The sequence below is a fragment of the Bos mutus genome, chromosome 22 (assembly GCF_027580195.1).
Source record: "Bos mutus isolate GX-2022 chromosome 22, NWIPB_WYAK_1.1, whole genome shotgun sequence".
In the NCBI taxonomy this organism is placed as follows: domain Eukaryota; kingdom Metazoa; phylum Chordata; class Mammalia; order Artiodactyla; family Bovidae; genus Bos; species Bos mutus.
In genome coordinates, this window is record NC_091638.1 from 12,609,647 (window position 1) to 12,629,747 (window position 20,101).

Genomic DNA, 20,101 nt, shown 5'->3' on the forward strand with positions numbered 1-20,101 from the left:
TTCATCAGATCAGATCAGTCGCTCAGTCGTGTCCGACTCTTTGCGACCCCATGAATTGCAGCACTCCAGGCCTCCCTGTCCATCACCAACTCCCGGAGTTCACTGAGACTCACGTCCATCGAGTCAGTGATGCCATCCAGCCATCTTATCCTCTGTCGTCCCCTTCTCCTTTTGCCCCCAATCCCTCCCAGCATCAGAGTCTTTTCCAATGAGTCAACTCTTCGCATGAGGTGGCCAAAGTTTTGGAGTTTCAGCTTCAGCATCATTCCTTCCAAAGAAATCCCAGGGCTCATCTCCTTCAAAATGGACTGGTTGGATCTCCTTGCAGTCCAAGGGACACTCAAGAGTCTTCTCCAACACCACAGTTCAAAGCATCAATTCTTTGGCGCTCAGCCTTCTTCACAGTCCAACTGTCACATCCATACATGACCACTGGAAAAACCATAGCCTTGACTAGACGGACCTTTGTTGGCAAAGTAATGTCTCTGCTTTTGAATATTCTATCTGGGTTAGTCATAACTTTCCTTCCAAGGAGTAAGCGTCTTTTAATTTCATGGCTGCAGTCACCATCTGTAGTGATTTTGGAGCCCCAAAAAATAGTCTGACACTGTTTGCACTGTTTCCCCATCTGTTTCCCATGAAGTGATGGGACTGGATGCCATGATCTTCGTTTTCTGATTGTTGAGCTTTAAGCCAACTTTTTCACTCTCCACTTTCACTTTCATCAAGAGGCTTTTGAGTTCGTCTTCACTTTCTGCCATAAGGGTGGTGTCATCTGCATATCTGAGGTTATTGATATTTCTCCCGGCAATCTTGATTCCAACTTGTGTTTCTTCCAGTCCAGCGTTTCTCATGATGTACTCTGCATATAAGTTAAATAAACAGGGTGACAATATACAGCCTTGACATACTCCTTTTCCTATTTGGAACCAGTCTGTTGTTCCATGTCCAGTTCTAACTGTTGCTTCCTGACCTGCATCAAATTTCTCAAGAGGCAGATCAGGTGTTCTGGTATTCCAGTCTCTTTCAGAATTTTCCACAGTTTATTGTGATCCACACAGTCAAAGGCTTTGGCATAGTCAATAAAGCAGAAATAGATGCTTTCCTGGAACTCTCTTGCTTTTTCCATGATCCATCGGATGTTGGCAATTTTATCTCTGGTTCTTCTGCCTTTTCTAAAACCAGCAGGCATTAGTGAATGACAGTCACAGTAGTTCCCACTCTCAGAAGTAACTACTGGTCATTTTCTGTATGTATAGCCTTCTAAACTTGTGTGTTTATTTATAAACATATAGTGAATATTCTGCAGCATTTTTATAGTAATGATTATTATACACTAATATGTTGGGCCATGCATGTGTGGCTTAAATACATCATGGTTTTCTTTGTGTGTCAGCCTAGAGTTGCACCACTGTTTTTAATGATTAAATATGTTCACTTTTATAGATACGTGTGCCAGAATTTATCCAACTTGGATGCTTCTAGTTCTTCACTGTTTTTAATCACACATCTATAATAGATGCCCTTAAAGAAGCTGGCCCAGACTTGTTTTGCTAAGAATTCCTTTCCATCTGGGAGGAGGACCTGACAGCCATAGTGTTATTCTCTGACTCTTTCCCACTGGGCAAATCGGATCGTCTCCCAGAAATCTGAAAATAAAAATTCATACATGCTCTTCCATCTCCATTAAAGGAAGTGTGCTGAGAAACGGAGGTGAGGGGCCTTGAAGCCCCAGAGAAAGACGCATCAGGAGAGACTGACACTCACATTGAAGCCAACTTGCTTTCTGATGGTTTTTCAGGATCTAATTCATGCAGCAAACATTTGTGAAATGCCTTTTATATGCCAAATACTATAATAAGGATACAGTGATGGGAAAAACAAGGTAGACAAGTTCCTTGCCCTCTTGTAGCTTTTTTTCTAATGGAGAAGATATGGCAAAAAATACAAATGCGCAGCATGGTAAGGACTGCAAAGTAAGTAGAGGAAGTGATAGGGGAAGGAAATCAAGGAAAGCCTCTTAGAGATTACTTTTCTGGGAGGGCTTCCCTGGTGACTCAGTGATAAAAGAATCCACCTGCAATGCAGGAGAACCGGGTTCAATCCCTGGGTTGGGAAGATCCCCTGGAGAAGGAAATGGCAACCCACTCCAGTATTCTTGCCTGGGAAATCCCATGGACAGAGGAGCCTGGAAGGCTATAGTCCATGGGGTCGCATAGGGTTGGATATGACTGAGTGACTTAACAACAACAGCTTTTCTGCTAAGACCTGGCGAGTGGTGCGTAAGCCAGACAAGGTAAAAGCTAGGAGAATAGTATTGTTTTGGACATGAGAAATCTTGGCACATGGAAAAGTAAATTTGAAGGCCCTAGGATGAGAAAGAGCTTGATGTGTTTGAGGAACAGAAAGGAATTTGGTGTGATTGTTGTGCAGGAGCATAGGGGGACTTAGTTTGAGGTGAGTGTGAAGATGCAGGGTAGAACCAAAGCATGTGAGGAATTTGAACTTGACTTTAAATGCAGTGAAAAGCTTCAGTAGAGAAGTGCCATGGTTTTATTTTTAAAATGTCTCATGAGTCATGACTGTATTTCCTGCCCTTGGGCTCTGTTAGATGTTGTTGTTAAATTCATCTTGAATTCTCCTTTAAAAAAAAAAAAAAACTTAAGCTGGTTTGGGTAGATTTCAGTTACAGTTACTTGCACCCAAAAGGCTGGGTTAAGACATCTTCATTGTCTTTGTGTTTACAACCCTGACCCATTTCACAGCTTTCATTATTTTTGTTTGTTGGCTATATTCTTTGCTTTTTAAAAAATTTCCTCTTTGTGACCTTCCTTACTCTTTCTCATGGAGAGTTTGACTTTTTCTTATTGTTATCTAAGGAATCTTTGTATGTTGTCAAGAGTAAGCTTTTGTCTTTTGTATTCATTTTTCCCCCAGTTAAGTGTTTGCCTTGTAACTTTGCTCCTGTTACTTTTTGACACTCAGAACTTTGTTTTGTTTTAAATAACAGCTTTAGTAAGATAAAATTCACATAAATTTACCTTCTAAAGTATACAACTCACTGATTCTTAATACATTCACAAAGTAAACTGATCACTTAATTCCAGAACACTTTCATCCGGAAAGAAATCCTGTACCCAGTAGTAGTCATTCCCCATCCTCCTCTCATCCAAGCCCCTGGAAACCATTAATCTACTTTCTGTCTCTCTGGGTTTGTGGAACCTATTCTGGACACTTCATGTAAATAAATCCATAAAATTTGTGGCCTTAGCATAATGTTTTAAGATTCATCTGTGCCATAGCGTATTTCAGCACTTCACTCCTTGTTTATGGTTAAGTAATATTGCATTGTGTGGACATACCACATTCTGTTTATCCTTGGTCAGTTGATGAGCATTTGGGTTATTACCATTTGTTAGCTGTTGGATTTAATGCTGCTGTGAACATTTGTATGTACAGAAAGTTTTGGCTTGTAGTTTGGTTTGGATCAGTGTTCCTCTTTTCTTTTGCAAAGAATGCCATCTTTCTAAAGTATTTTCATGATTAGATTATTAAATTTCAATCTTTAGTCCTTACGAAAATTCATTTTGGTTTAAGATTTAGAAAAAGAATATTATTTTTCCCAATAGATGTTCCTAGATAATTTACTAAATAATTTATCCTGCCCTCATTGATTCAAAATCTGTTTATATCAAAATTAAAAATGTATATTGGGAAAATATGTTTCTGAATTTTGTTTTATTCCATTGATCCTTTAATATTGTATTGTGGTCTTCCTTTGTAATTCTGGTAGCTTTGTAATACCTTTTAAGATCTTTAAAGAGTATATTTCCATTTTAAAAAGTGACAGGGTTAGCCCCTCAAGACATTATGCTATATATTAATATTTTTGTCAACTTCTAGGAAAAAAATCCAGTGAACTCTGACAACAATCCGGTTAAAGTCACAAGGTTAGGACAAAACTGTTTATTTTGAATCACCCGGTGCTACAATACAGCATGTCTCCTTTATTCAGGTGTTTCCTTTATGTACCTTATCCTGTGGATTGGGCCTCCCTGGTGGCTCAGACAGTAAAGAATCCGCCTGCAATGCAGGAGACCTGGGTTTGATGCCTGGGTTGGAAAGATCTCCTGGAGGAGGGCAAGGCAACCCACTCCAGTATTCTGGCCTGGAGAATTCCATGGACAGAGGAGTCTGGCAGGCTACAATCCTTGGGGTCGCAAAGAGTCGGACACGACTAAGCACAGCATAGCATAATCTTCTTTGCAAGATGAATTTCTAGGTATTTATTTTTGTTGCTGTTGTAAATGAAGTTCCCTGCCCCATTTATATCCTTACTGGTTATTTCATTAAAATACAAAATTTTTGCTTTTGGCTGTCACCCAGTTTGTTGAGTTTTTCTTAATTGTAATGGCTTTTGGTTGGTTCTCTTGGGTTTTCTCGTGGAGCAGAGTGTTATTGTTACCAACAATAATAAAGTAGGGGAAAGTGGTGTGAAGGAAGAAGTTTAGTATGTTAATGGAGAGCAAAATCTTATTTTGCTTAGCAGGTCAGAGAAGGCCTTTTTGAGGAAGCATCATTTCCACAGAAATCTTAAGACTGCAATGGTAGTCAGCCAGACAGTGGGAGGAAGAGCTTGTAGACAAAGGGGATCAGTACGTGCGCTGTCTGGAGGAACAGTGTGTGTGGGGCGTGGGAGCGGTGAGCAAGGGCTAGGGCTGGAGAGGTGCTCGAGGAGTTCAGACCCAATCCTGAGTCTAGTGGAGTAAGCGCCCAGAGAGGTTTCTGAATGGAAAACTGTTTACATTTTTTAAAAAGACATTTCTGTTTACATGTTTTAAAGAGTCAACCAGTTACCATATGTAAAATAGATAGCCATTGGGAATTTGCTGTATGACTCAGGGAACTCAAACTGGGGCTCTGTAGCAACCTAGAGGGTGGGATGGGGAGGGAGGTTCTTGAGCAAGGGGATATAGGTATGCCTGTGGCTGATTCATGTTGGTCTTTGGCAGAAACCAACACCATACTGTAAAGCAATTATCCTTCAATTAAAATAAGCACATTTAATTATATATAAAAAAGATTCATCCAGCTGCTTTGTGGAAAATGGATTAAAGACAAACAAGGGTAGGAAAGGAGTCAAGTTAGAAGGCATTATTAGCCTCAGACTTGCTTATCTTGGTCTAAGCTAATGTCACTCCTCTCTGCTCAGCCCTTCAGTCTCTATGTTGTTGTTAGTTGCCAAGTCGTGTCCGACTCTTGGAGACCCCATGGGCTGTAGCCCTCTATGCTCCTCTGTCCGTGGGATTTCCCAAGCAAGAATTCTGGAGTGGGTTGCCATATCCTTTTCCAGGGGATCTTCCCAACCTAGGGATTGAAGTCGCGTCTGTAGCATTGCAGGAGGATTCTTTATAGCTGAGCATCTGGGGGAGCCCTCAGTCTCTATAGAGTAAAATAAAAATGTTATCGAATTGGGAAATAAGTTTTATATTAGAAATTTGAATTTCAGATTGGCCACTAGAAGCTACATTTTATTATCACATATTTTATAACTTCATAAACAGCCAATCTTGATGTATTTGTCAGGTTTCCTATGTTATTCGAGATGAAGTGGAGAAGTACAACCGGAATGGGGTCAACGCCCTGCAGTTGGATCCAGCACTTAACAGACTTTTCACGGCCGGTCGAGACTCCATCATAAGAATATGGAGTGTCAATCAGCACAAGGTAAGGCAGGGATTGAGTTTATATTTTAAATCTATGCTCAGTAAATTTTGGTCTGTCTAATATGGTGCCTTTCACAGTTTCAGATTTAATCTCTTTGAGCACTCAGTTATTTGGTACACTCTATAAATAAAGACATTGCAACCAGAATTTAGTAAGCCTCTGAGAAAAACACCCCAGGGGAGTTTTGCAAGTGTTTTAGCTAAGGCAAGGAGTCCGTAAACTAGGTTTGTGATAACAGCTCTTTGCTGCAAAGGAGCTTAGAGATTTTTCTGGTAGGGGAATTCTTTTCAGCAATTTATTTTTCTGTTTTAAATATGTTCCCCAAAAGCTTTTTTGGCATCCCTTTTCAGTGCTACTAAAAAAAGATTGACTATGCATTTACATTTATAATTAACCTTGAACAAATATTTGTTTTCTTCATTTAAAAGTGATTAGGGTGGGGATTTCCCTGGCCATCCAGTGGTTAAAATGTGTGTGTGAGGTGTTAGGGTTAGGGTTAGGGTCAATCCCCAGTTGAGGCAACTAAGATCTTTCATGCTGACAGTACAGCCAAAAAAAAAAGTGGTTACTGTACCCACAAAGACCCATAGGGTCTTATTATATAGTATAAAGTTAATATAAAAATATGAAAACAGAAAACAGGACTTAATGATATGTAAAGATAAGTCCCCAGTCAGATGGAAAGGCGCTCTTTTTGTATTTTGTGTGAATGCCTATATTATGAATAACATAGAAAGGAAGATTCCAGGAAGAAGGAGGAGCATTTCTTAAACTCCTAGCTTTGTACCAGAGCAGTTTCCCAGATTATTTCTCACGATGATCCTTCAAGGTAGATCCACTTTCCCCTTATGATGGGAAAACAGGCTAAGAGAAACCATGGTTGAATAACTGGTTCATGACAGAGAGTCAGAGCCCAATCTAGCCTTGAAACCCTGAGGTTAGACTTTGTCATTTTAAAAGGCTGTGTTTTGGCAAGTTCTGCAAGTCTGATGTTCCATCTGAAAAAGAACAACTATTTTGCACAGTTTGGATAGTTTCTTTAAATGGACTTTGGCCCAGTGAGTTTTAAATTCTTTGACCAGTGTAAACAGTGGAGGTCCCATATTAAAAACATAGAAAATAAGGAAGTTGTGGCTCTGAAGTGCTTTTCCTAACCCATTTTTGAATTGGAATGTCACCTTCATAGAGATTTACAGGATTACAAACAAATTAAGGAAAACACAAGAACTAACCGGGAAGAGTTAGAAAGCTGCCTCTTCAGCCCTTAGACATCTCTTTCTGGTTCTCATTTTATGACAAGATTGAATAGCATCAATTCTCAAATAGACTTGTAGAGCTATTCTCTTTGCCCATGAAGCATCTTGAACTTGCCTGTCTTAGATGTAGGGTGTAACTAGATGCTCTTCTTTAAAAGGCCTCTCCTGGTAATTGAGCCAAGGGAGAGCAGTAGAAAAATCTTGAGTTACTGCATTGAAATGGTGATCCTTTAGCCATTGGCTTCCATTTCTTCTCTGAAGGACTGTAGATACTGTGAGGAAATGTTCAGTTCACAGGTAAAAACAGCAGTAGGAAGCTAAGAGGAGAAGTGGGCATCTTCATCTGCCATCCGGCTAGGCTTCTCAGCACTCTCAGCAGCTTCTTTTCTGTCCCCGCTGTCTGCTCTGAACCTTCACCACGGCTGAGTCAGATCCCCCCAGATCTGTTCATGTCTCACCCTTTCTAGTGAAGCCCTTCTCACTGCACTCAATGCAGTGCCCAGCCCAGGTCTCGTTGCCTTCACTAACTTCAGGGCATTTGTCCTGGAAACCGAGGCTTTTGTCAGTAATAAAACTGTTCTGAAAGAAAACTTCTGTTTATATCTGCCATATGGAAGCATCAATCATTTGGTGAAATTCTACTCTGAGTTGTAAATTTGAAGACCTTAGAGAAGTGTGTCACATTAATTGAAGAATCTAAACATAATCATATTTTTGTGATGTATTTATGACATATTTTATCCTCTAATATACTAAAAGACATTTTTATGATTTATCTTGTAATTTCAGCAAGATCCATATATAGCATCTATGGAACACCATACTGATTGGGTGAATGACATTGTACTCTGTTGTAATGGGAAAACATGTAAGTATTTCTGTGGACTGTTGAGCTTCTGGACGATTTTAATTCAATTTGATTTTTTTTCTCTTTATTTTTTTCATTGTTTATGTAAGCCTTTTTCTTGAAGTGTAACATGCATACAGAAAAGTACGCATATCCTGAGAGTACAGCTCAATAAAATTTTGCAAAGTGAACACCCATATCAAAAAACAGATTACCCAGATCCCTCTTAGGCCACCCTTCCAGGCTCTGTTCCTTGTCCCAGGATAATTGCTCTCGTGTCTTCTAAGCACTGTTGATTAGTTTGCCTGCATTGTCACTGTATATAAATAGACTCATGTGATATGTATTTTTCTTTTAACCTGATTAGTATCTTTTCTCTTTATGGTAAGATCCATTTCTTGGTTTTGCAGTCTGTCTTAGAGAAATTTTTTGTAGTCAAATTAGTTGCACCTTCAGCTGGAACATTGCAAAGTTTGTCTTGCTTATTTAAAAAAATATTTGAGACAAGATATAAAAAGTTCTAGAAAGAACTTTAAGATACATATGTGTATGTGTGAGTATGTGAATGTTAAGATGTTTGAATTAACATTCAGTTCAGTTCAGTTCAGTCGCTCAGTCGTGTCTGACTCTTTGCGACCCCATGAATCGCAGCACACCAGGCCTCCCTGTCCATCACCAACTCCCAGAGTTCACTCAGACTCACGTCCATCAAGTCAGTGATGCCATCCAGCCATCTCATCCTCTGCCATCCCCTTCTCTTCCTGCCCCCAATCCCTCCCAGCATCAGAGTCTTTTCCAATGAGTCAACTCTTCGCATGAGGTGGCCAAAGTGCTGGAGTTTCAGCTTTAGCATCATTCCTTCCAAAGAACACCCAGGGCTGATCTCCTTCAGAATGGACTGATTGGATCTCCTTGCAGTCCAAGAGACTCTCAAGAGTCTTCTCCAGCACCACAGTTCAAAAGCATCAATTCTTCGGTGCTCAGCCTTCTTCACAGTCCAACTCTCACATCCATACATGACCACAGGAAAAACCATAGCCTTGACTAGACGAACCTTTGTTGGCAAAGTAATGTCTCTGCTTTTGAATATGCTATCTAGGTTAGTCATAACTTTCCTTCCAAGGAGTAAGCGTCTTTTAATTTCATGGCTGCAGTCACCGTCTGTAATGATTTTGGAGCCCAGAAAAATAAAGTCTGACACTGTTTCCACTGTTTCCCCATCTATTTCCCATGAAGTGTTGGGACCAGATGCCATGATCTTCGTTTTCTGAATGTTGAGCTTTAAGCCAACTTTTTCACTCTCCACTTTCACTTTGATCAAGAGGCTTTTGAGTTCGTCTTCACTTTCTGCCATAAGGGTGGTGTCATCTGCATATCTGAGGTTATTGATATTTCTCCCGGCAATCTTGATTCCAGCTTGTGTTTCTTCTAGTCCAGCGTTTCTCATGATGTACTCTGCATATAAGTTAAATAAACAGGGTGACAATATACAGCCTTGACATACTCCTTTTCCTATTTGGAACCAGTCTGTTGTTCCATGTCCAGTTCTAACTGTTGCTTCCTGACCTGCATACAGATTTCTTAAGAGGCAGATCAGGTGTTCTGGTGTTCCAGTCTCTTTGAGAATTTTCCACAGTTTATTGTGATCCACACAGTCAAAGGCTTTGGCATAGTCAATAAAGCAGAAATAGATGCTTTCCTGGAACTCTCTTGCTTTTTCTATGATCCAGCAGATGTTGGCAATTTGATCTCTGGTTCCTCTGCCTTTTCTAAAACCAGCTTGAACATCAGGAAGTTCACGGTTCACATATTTCTGAGCCTGGCTTGGAGAATTTTGAGCATTACTTTACTAGCATGTGAGATGAGTGCAATTGTGCAGTAGTTTGAGCATTCTTTGGAATTGCCTTTCTTTGGGATTGGAATGAAAACTGACCTCTTCCAGTCCTGTGGCCACTGCTGAGTTTTCCAAATTTGCTGGCATATTGAGTGCAGCACTTTCACAGCATCATCTTTCAGGATTTGGAATAGTTCAACTGGAATTCCATCACCTCCACTAGCTTTGTTCGTAGTGATGCTTTCTAAGGCCCACTTGACTTCACATTCCAGGATGTCTGGCTCTAGGTCAGTGATCACACCATCGTGATTATCTGGGTCGTGAAGATCTTTTTTGTACAGTTCTTCTGTGTATTCTTGCCATCTCTTCTTAATATCTTCTGCTTCTGTTAGGTCCATACCATTTCTGTCCTTGTATCGAGCTCATCTTTGCATGAAATGTTCCTTTGGTATCTCTGATTTTCTTGAAGAGATCCCTAGTCTTTCCCATTCTGTTGTTTTCCTCTGTTTCTTTGCATTGATCGCTGAAGAAGGCTTTCTTATCTCTTCTTGCTGTTCTTTGCAACTCTGCATTCAGATGCTTATATCTTTCCTTTTCTCCTTTGCTTTTCGCTTCTCTTCTTTTCACAGCTATTTGTAAGGCCTCCCCAGACAGCCATTTTGCTTTTTTGCCTTTCTTTTCTATGGGAATGGTCTTGATCCCTGTCTCCTGTACAATGTCACAAACCTCATTCCATAGTTCATCAGGCACTCTATCAGATCTAGGCCCTTAAATCTATTTCTCACTTCCACTGTATAATCATAAGGGATTTGATTTAGGTCGTACCTGAATAGTCTAGTGGTTTTCCCTACTTCCTTCAATTTAAGTCTGAATTTGGCAATAAGGAGTTCATGGTCTGAGCCACAGTCAGCTCCTGGTCTTGTTTTTGCTGACTGTATAGAGCTTCTCCATCTTTGGCTGCAAAGAATATAATCAATCTGATTTCGGTGTTGACCATCTGGTGATGTCCATGTATAGAGTCTTCTCTTGTGTTGTTGGAAGAGGGTGTTTGTTATGACCAGTGCATTTTCTTGGCAAAACTCTATTAGTCTTTGCCGTGCTTCATTGCGTATTCCAAGGCCAAATTTGCCTGTTACTCCAGGTGTTTCTTGACTTCCTACTTTTGCATTCCAGTCCCCTATAATGAAAAGGACATCTTTTTTGGGTGTTATTTCTAAAAGGTCTTGTAGGTCTTCATAGAACCGTTCAACTTCAGCTTCTTCAGCGTTACTGGTTGGGGCATAGACTTGGATTACTGTGATATCGAATGGTTTGCCTTGGAAACGAACAGAGATCATTCTGTCGTTTTTGAGATTGCATCCAAGTACTGCATTTCGGAGTCTTTTGTTGACCCTGATGGCCACTCCATTTCTTCTGAGGGATTCCTGCCCGCAGTAGTAGATATAATGATCATCTGAGTTAAATTCACCCATTCCAGTCCATTTCAGTTTGCTGATTCCTAGAATGTCGACATTCACTCTTGCCATTTCTTGTTTGACCACTTCCAATTTGCCTTGATTCATGGACCTGACATTCCAGGTTCCTATGCAACATTGCTCTTTACAGCATCGGACCTTGCTTCTATCACCAGTGACATCCACAGCTGGGTATTGTTTTTGCTTTGGCTCCATCCCTTCATTCTTTCTGGAGTTATTTCTCCATTGATTTCCAGTAGCATATTGGGCACAACTGACCTGGGGAGTTTCTCTTTCAGTATCCTATCATTTTGCCTTTTCATACTGTTCATGGGGTTCTCAAGGCAAGAATACTGAAGTGGTTTGCCATTCCCTTATCCAGTGGACCACATTCTGTCAAATCTCTCCACCATGACCTGCCTGTCTTGGGTTGCCCCACAGGCATGGCTTAGTTTCATTGAGTTAGACAAGGCTGTGGTCCTAGTGTGATTAGATTGACTAGTTTTCTGTGAGTATGGTTTCAGTGTGTTTGCCCTCTGATGCCCTCTTGCAACACCTACCGTCTTAATTGGGTTTCTCTTGCCTTGGGCGTGGGGTATCTCTTCACGGCTGCTCCAGCAAAGCGCAGCTGTTGCTCCTTACCTTGGTCGAGGGGTATCTCCTCACTGCCGCCCTTCCTGACCTTCAATGTGGGATAGCTCCTCTAGGCCCTCCTGCGCCCGCGCAGCCACGGCTCCTTGGATGTGGGGTTGGTCCTCCCGGCCACTGCCCCTGGCCTCGGTCGTGCGGTCGCTCCTCCCCGCCGCTGCCCTTGGCCTCGGGCTTAGGGGCGTGGGGTAGCTCCTCCCGCCCGTCGCCCCTTTAGGAATATTATAAATATTCAACATACATAAATATTCAAATATTTATGTATGAACATTTTGTATATATGAAAGTTTGAGACTGTTAATTTTTTTAAGTTAATTCTTTAAAATGGTGTTAAGACACACTACTAAGGGGTTTGTTCATTCTTTGCCTCTTCTAGTAATATCTGCTTCTTCTGATACAACAGTAAAAGTATGGAACGCACATAAGGGATTTTGCATGTCAACATTAAGGACGCATAAGGTAAGACAACTAACACAGTTTTCGGTGTCTTTAGTGCAGTACTAGGATCTCAGTACTTTATATGACTCATTTGCTTATTAGTCTACAGAGTAGATCATAATATATATGTTTTGTTACAGGATTATGTAAAGGCCTTAGCGTATGCCAAGGATAAGGAACTCGTAGCATCAGCTGGATTGGACCGACAAATATTCCTTTGGGATGTGAATACTCTAACAGCACTGACTGCCTCAAATAACACCGTCACAAGTAAGGTGTTTGAAAATTTTTCTTTGAAAGCGATCCAAGTTGACATAAATAAAGAATGGTTTATAAAACAAATCCGTAAGTTTGCATCAAGACAGTGGTTCTGCCTGTAGCGTTCTAGTCCCCAAGAGTGTGATTAGAAGCTAGTTCCTCACTGTGGTCTAAAAATGGTAACTTCTGCAGGTGTAACCTGGCCATTTTTGTACCTATTAGCTCCCTAGCTAACATATAAGCTTCCAGAGCTCAAAAGTGTCTGTCTTATTACTTTGTATTAATATATCCTACAGCTTTACCTGACCCAGGGCCACACTCTAGGCAGATTATTACTGATCAAAGTAGTGATTACCTGGCCAAAAGTAGGCAACTCTTGACTTTTAGAAGTGTTGTACTTAGTCTCTTAATTGTGTCTGACTCCTCTCTGCGACCCTTGGAGAATCCCAGGGATGGAGGAGCCTGGTGGGCTGCCATCTATGGGGTCGCACAGAGTCGGACACGACTGAAGCAACTTAGCAGCAGTAGCAGAAGGCTCCTCTGTCCATGAGATTTTCTAGGCAAGAATACTGGAGTGGGTTGCCATTTTCCTACCCCAGGAAAAGTGTTACTGGATACTAACAGCCTTCAAGTTAATAACCACATAGGAAAATACCCAAAGGAAAGAAAGAGGGCTTTTAGTGCCAATACTGTAGGACCCTTTCAGAGCAGCCTTAAGAATCCAGCCAATTCCAGAAGAGTGCAGGAAAGCTGACCCTAGCTTCTAGAGACAATTCAGAAACCTTCACAGCGAGTTAATAGCATGGATGCCTTATCAACTAAGATCTCAGTTACCTAGTCAGACCCCGACAGGTTAGACTTGAAGTTTGGCCTGGTGTCAGTAGGGACTCTTAGCATATTTTTAGCTAAGCCTGGCTTAGAAGATCTGTGTTCATGATGTGGGCCTGAACTGTCTGGATCCCTGCATGACAGATCCAGTTTGTCATGACTGTGTAATACTCATGTTGACATAGCTAACAATTCTAATGAAATCTAGTATGTGTCAAGAAGAGCAGGTTGGGAGACTGGTGTTTATAATTTCTTAAATATTATTTTGCCCTTTTTCTCAGGAAATATGTGAAGGTTTAAACACTATTCTTCCCTTGTTCTCTGTGATTAATGTACACAGTTTCAGGGATTCAGCAGCTGGTCCCTACTGGGGCTGTCATAATGCATCATTTAACTCTCTCTAATGTTAAGGCCTGCCTGAAAGAGGCACTAACAAGAGGGAATGAAGCCAAAAAAGGAGGATCGGCCCAAGGTCAGAGATGAGGCTTAGTGGTATAGATTCAGCAACAAGTGTATTCTACTTAGAACTGTTTAGAGAGGATATCAAACATGCTTTTTATCATTATGGAAATAATGATAATAGCTAACATTTACTGAGCATTCAATAGAAGCAGTTAACTTTTCTAAATACTTTATATGTATTTATTCCTTTACTCACAATCAGTATGTTTGTTTATACTTATTCCTTGTTGTAAAGTTGGAATCATACTGTATGGACAGTTTTATGTATGTGCTTCAGTGGTACTGACTTCTGAAAGAGAGAGCATGAATGCAATTCTTGCCACACAGTGCCTAGTTTCCTTCCAGAAGAGTTGTACCAAATTATCCTTCCACGGGTAATGTATGAGAAGGCCATTTCAACTGTTTTTTTTGAGAACCAAGTATGTTGCTTTGTTTCTTACTGATTTTTGTCAGTGAAAATAGTATTTTGTTTTGATTTGTGTTTTCTTGTAAAAAGTGAGTTTAGCTGTAGTTTTCATTTTTATTGGCACATGTGTATCTTTGAAAATCTATTACTTATGTGGATAGATTTTTAAGTGGCAGTTCAGTTCAATTTAGTAAATATTTGTTGAGCATTTGTGTATGCTCAAATCCAGAAGGGATGTAAATTTTAATAGTATTATTTAGAATTATCTCCATAATAGGTAAATTTCTTTTCCTTAAGAGTCCCCATAAAGATAAGATTTCTAAATCAAATAATTAAACTTGTGCTGACTAGCTACTAAACAGCTGATGATTTTAACCTTTAGCTCTATTTATCCTTAATAGCTTCTTCTTTAAGTGGGAACAAAGATTCCATTTATAGCCTGGCAATGAATCAACTGGGAACAATCATTGTATCAGGGTCCACTGAGAAGGTAAGGGGAAACTCAAGGGGTATATTTTAACACTAGAAAACAAAGAAACCAAAATAATTTGATCTTTGTAATTACAAAATACATAGACAGTGTTTTTTCCTGGTGGATACTAAAAATAAAGGCTTTATTTGAACAAATAAGGGTATAACTATATAATTACTGTCATGTGTGTGGTGCCAGGGGCGGAGGGTGGAGTCAGGAGGCCTGTGCATTTTTTTTTACATTAAAGAGGCTTCCTCCCCCTTAAAAAAGTCGGGAGCCTTGGACACTGGAACACTGTCTATTGGCTGAAGTAGTACTACCATCACAGAACTTGATGGTTACCACTTGATTTATAGAAGCCATCTACTATTTGAATTTGATCGTTTGTATGATTCGTTGTATGATTCACAGGTTTTAAGAGTATGGGATCCAAGAACATGTGCAAAACTAATGAAGCTAAAAGGGCACACAGATAATGTTAAAGCATTGCTGCTGAACAGAGATGGCACACAGGTATGCAGTTCTCGTGAGCATTTACCTACTGACCTTGTCAGAATTTCATACAGTAGAAGCTCCCCCGCTTTCTATATTGTTGCATAGTTGGTTTAAACCAAAAGCTACAAGCATTGTAAACTGTGGTCTGATTTTTAAATCCTTAAAATACTCAGTTGCACATATAATAATCCACATTTTGAAATTATCTTGTTTGTATAACTTTTAAAGAAAGGCCAAACAAAGGATATCCTAAGAATAATTCTAATGCAGGTGAGTATATGCAATTATGTATAGACTAAAATAAGGGCTTCCCAGGTGGCTCAGTGGTAAAGGATTGCTTGCCAATGCAGGAACTACAGGAGGCGTGGGTTTGATCCTTGAGTCAGAAAGATCTCCTGGAGGAGGAAATGGCAACCCACTCCAGTATTTCTTGCCCGGAAAATCCCATGGATAGAGGAACCTGGTGGGCTGCCGTCCATGAGGTCTCAAAAAATCAGACAGAACTGAGCATCCATCCATAAATACACACATACATATAGGCTAAAATAATTTAAAATGCTTCCTTTTTTGAAGCAGAAGGAATCTTTGGTATTGAGTGCTTTCTGGCAGTGGAAAATATCCTCACAGTGGGTCTGGTTTCTTAGGCAGATCTTGTCAGTTGGCTATGTAGATATGGACTGTAGTTTTGTTATCTAACATAGAACTTAAAGTCAGCATTTCAAAGAAAAACATTTTGGTAATGTTTGAACAGGTATTAATATTCAGCCACATAATTTGTGAATTATAAATCACAATTCTATCTGTTCTATAGCAGTAGAAAAATGATCTTTCATCAATATAGACAGTAAAAAACAAAAACTGAGCACCATTTTATGTTACGACACACCTCTCCCGTGTACCGCCGCCGTTTTTTTCATAGGCAGGGATCATTGGAATTGATTGTGATGGGGCTGGAAAAGGGAGAGTACGAATGTGACTGGATGAGAAACACCATGGGTCCATTACTCCCAAGAAATAACATCAGGGAGGTTGCCTCATCCATGAATTAGAGAAGCCTTTGTTTCCAGAGGTGAAAGGAAAGTTGAAAAACTGGCCAAGGGAAGGAAATCACTTTTCGGAACCAGGTAGAGAGGCTGGAAAATGCCCGTAGAGGTCTTTGGAGACGTGGTACTTGATATCATGTGTTGTGTAGCCTTGAGCAGAGAACCCTTCATTACCTGTCCTTAGTTTTCTCATCTGCAAAGTGGGAGTCTTAATATTTAGTTAGTATAGTTGGTGAGGAGAGTAGAAACAAGGTGCGTTCTTATCTGCAAACCATGGCATTTTCTCAGACTCTTGAGTTTCTTTGCAGTAGCATTTTCACGTGAGTCTGAAAAGCCCAATGCAGTCAGCTTCTCACTTTTTTGCAGTAGCTGCTAGGTTGCACTTGATATGGTTGTCCAAGCCTTCTTCCGTTAGCTTTGTCCAGGATCAAACTGGATCATATGAACTCCATGGGACTGCCCTTAGCTAGAGACAGTAGACTAGATGGTTTTTCAGAAGAGGGCTGTGGGCCTGGTGGACTTTCTGAAATCTCCTCCTTTCTGCTTCACTCCATGCCTTGTTTCCTCTGTAGATAATTATGAATGTGCTTTTACTTAAGATGATATAAGTAGCATCAGTTCAGTTCAGTCACTCAGTTGTGTCCGACTCTTCGCAACTCCATGGACTGCAGCACACCAGGCCTCCCTGTCCATCACCAATTCCCGGGGTTTACTCAAACTCATGTCTGTCACGTCGGTGGTGCCATCCAACCATCTCATCCTCTGTTGTCCCCTTGTCCCACCTTCAGTCTTTCCCAGCATCAGGCTCTTTTCAAATGAGTCAGTTCTTCACATCAGGTGGCCCAAGTATTGGAGTTTCAGCTTCAGCATCAGTCCTTCCAATGAATACTCAGGACCGATCTCCTTTAAGATGGACAGGTTGCATCTCCTTGCAGTTGAAGGGACTCTCAAATCTCCTCCAACACCACAGTTCAAAAGCATCAATTCTTCAGTGCTCAGCTTTATTTATAGTCCAACTCTCACATCCATACATGACTATTGGAAAAACCATAGCTTTGACTAGACAGACCTTTGTTGGTAAAGTAATGTCTCGGCTTTTTAATATGCTGTCTAGGTTGGTCATAGCTTTTCTTCCAAGGAGCAAGCGTCTTTTAATTTCATGGCTGCAGTCACCATCTCCAGTGATTTTGGAGCCCAAGAAAATAAAATCTGTCACTGTTTCCATTGTTTCCCCATCTATTTGCCATGAAGTGATGGGACCAGAGGCCATGATCTTAGTTTTCTGAATGTTGAATTTTAAGCCAACTTTTTCACTCTCCTCTTTCACTTTCATCAAGAGTCTCTTTAGCTCTTCTTCGCTTTCTGCCATAAGGGTGGTGTCATCTTTGTATCTGAGGTTATTGATATTTCTTCCAGAAATCTTGATTCCAGCTTGTGCTTCACCCAGCCAGCATTTTGCATGATGTACTCTACATATAAGTTAAATAAGCAAGGTGACAATATATAGCCTTGACATACTCCTTCCCTATTTGGAACCAGTCTATTGTTCCATGTCCATTTCTAACTGTTGCTTCCTGACCTTCATACAGATTTCTTAGGAGGCAGGTCAGGTGGTCTGGTATTCCCACCTCTTTAAGAATTTTCCACAGTTCGTTGTGATTCACATAGTCAAGGGCTTTGGCATAAGTCAGTAAAGCAGAAGTAGATGTTTTCCTGGCACTCTCTTGCTTTTTCGATGATCCAGCGGATGTTGACAATTTGACCTCTGGTTCCTCTACCTTTTCTATATTCACCTTGAACATCTGTTCACAGTTCACATACTATTGAAGCCTGGCTTGGAGAATTGTGAGCATTACTTTACTGGCATGTGAGATGAGTGCAATTGTGCATCAGTTTGAGCATTCTTTGGGATTGGAATGAAAACTGACCTTTTCCAGTCCTGTCGCCACTGCTGAGTTTTCCAGATTTGCTGGCATATATAGCATCATCTTTTAGGATTTGAAATAGCTCAACTGGAATTCCATCACCTCCCTAGCTTTGTTCATAGTGATGCTTCCTAAGACCCACTTGACTTCGTATTCCAGGAGGTCTGGCTCTAGGTGAGTGATCACACCATTGTGATTATCTGGGTTATGCAGATCTTTTTTGTATAGTTCTGTGTATTCTTGCCACCTCTTCTTAATATCTTCTGCTTCTGTTAGGTCCATCCCATTTCTGTCCTTTATTGTGCCCATCTTTGCATGAAATGTTCATTTGGTAACTAATTTTCTTGAAGAGATTTCTGGTCTTTTCCATTCTATTGTTTTCCTCTATTTCTTTGCATTGATATCTGAGAAAGGCTTTCTTATATATGGTTATAAATGCACCTCACCTCAAGTCAGCTTCCCTTACTGAAAGCACAGACAGTGATATGGTACTACTTTAAATAAGCTGCCTGTCTGCCTTAGCGTGCAGAATTAAGCCGGTAATTTTTCTCCTTTAGTTCTCCCTTTATCCATTTTCCTTACTGGCAATGAGAAACTAAATGTAAATTTAGCCACCAACAACATGGCATCTTTACATTAGGGAATTTATCAAGAAAACACCTAGAGTAGCCACGTATCTGGCGAAAAGAGAGAAGGGAAACGTTTACTTACTGATTCTTGAACTCTTGCAACATGGAAGAGACAGTTATTAGTTACTGGACCAGAGTATGTATTAAATGCTGTAGTTGCCCTGCAGCTTCTCATGTAGGGTCCCTGTGGTGTTTTAAGTCGGGAACTTGTGATGAGATACGTGTAGTAGGCCAATGGGTCCTATCAGTGTCAGCCTATTGCCTCACTTCCTTTGTTGTCGTAGGATATTTAGCAAATCTTACTATTTGAGGTCTCTTTTCACTGCAGTTGTTTTGACTGGTGCCAGCATTCCTGGGCCGAGCCAGCTGACTTTTCATTCCTTGTACTTGCTCAGTCAGTTGCTTGAGGAGACTGGGGCAAGCTGCCATCTTGTTCTGAGTCAGTCACGTCCTTGTGCGTCACTCACAGGATTTTCCTTGCTCGTACAAATCTTGCTGAACCTAACCTATAGGCCCAGGGGCTCTTTGAGCATTAGGCCACTCCTTGCTCCTGACTTGCCCCCTAGGCTGCTCTCTCTTGGCAGTTACAACTGTGTATAAGTGACCATCCCAGAAACACCGTGTGTTGATCAACAGCAGTCTTGCCACAGTACACTGGTACTTCTCGTCTCTGTTGGCAGAAGCACAGAGCACCCGATCAGGCTATAGGATCTGATCCCCCGAGTCTGACTTAGCAGAACCATTTGGGGCATTCTGTCCTAGTCCCAAAAACCACCTCGTAATGAAGGGGTCTTCATGTTTATCCAGTGGAAGGTTGGGGTCAGTGGGAAGTGTTTGGATGAAGCCTCAGGTCCTAAAGGACATCAGGCACTAGAATTCCTATAAAATAGGCACATCTAACCATACTACTGAATACTACAAACTCATTTGCCAACTTGGTGCTTTAAAAGTGATTGCTGTCTATTTGGGGGCCTGCTTTTTAACAGTCTTAGAATACTGATTATTATCAAAGATTATTTTGTATTCTATATCCAGGTTGGTGTAGAACTCTAATATACTCTGTATTTCCTCAACTGCTTTCAGCTGTGCATTCTGGGTTTGGGGTTTGCCTCTTTACTGTTGTAAGTTACCCAGCCTGTGAGGACTTCCAACCCATCTTTGCCTTCCTTATCCTAAAGTTGTCAGTTCCTTATTCCCTGTAGATACATGGTCTAGGAGCTGAGCGATCAAAGCTTTACTAACAGCTTTGCCACCTCGGCGAAGCATTTCATCCTGGAATGGGGGACTCCCTGCCTGCCCCCCATTGCACTACCACAGTGCTCCTACACACGTGATGAAGGTCTCCTTACAACCTTCCTGCTGCAGTGTCTTTACTGGTT

General features: G+C 40.8%; 1 protein-coding gene across 2 annotated transcripts in view; it reads left to right on the forward strand.

The window, feature by feature from the left end:
• Positions 1–20,101, forward strand: part of WDR48 (WD repeat domain 48) — a 52,762-nt gene that overhangs the window by 9,679 nt on the left and 22,982 nt on the right. For both annotated transcript variants that reach the window (XM_005901128.3, XM_070359160.1), the window contains exons 2-7: positions 5,587–5,727; positions 7,773–7,851; positions 12,143–12,225; positions 12,345–12,474; positions 14,560–14,648; positions 15,042–15,143. In XM_005901128.3, the coding sequence (XP_005901190.1) occupies positions 5,587–5,727; positions 7,773–7,851; positions 12,143–12,225; positions 12,345–12,474; positions 14,560–14,648; positions 15,042–15,143 (624 nt within the window). The remainder of the gene's footprint in view (positions 1–5,586; positions 5,728–7,772; positions 7,852–12,142; positions 12,226–12,344; positions 12,475–14,559; positions 14,649–15,041; positions 15,144–20,101) is intronic.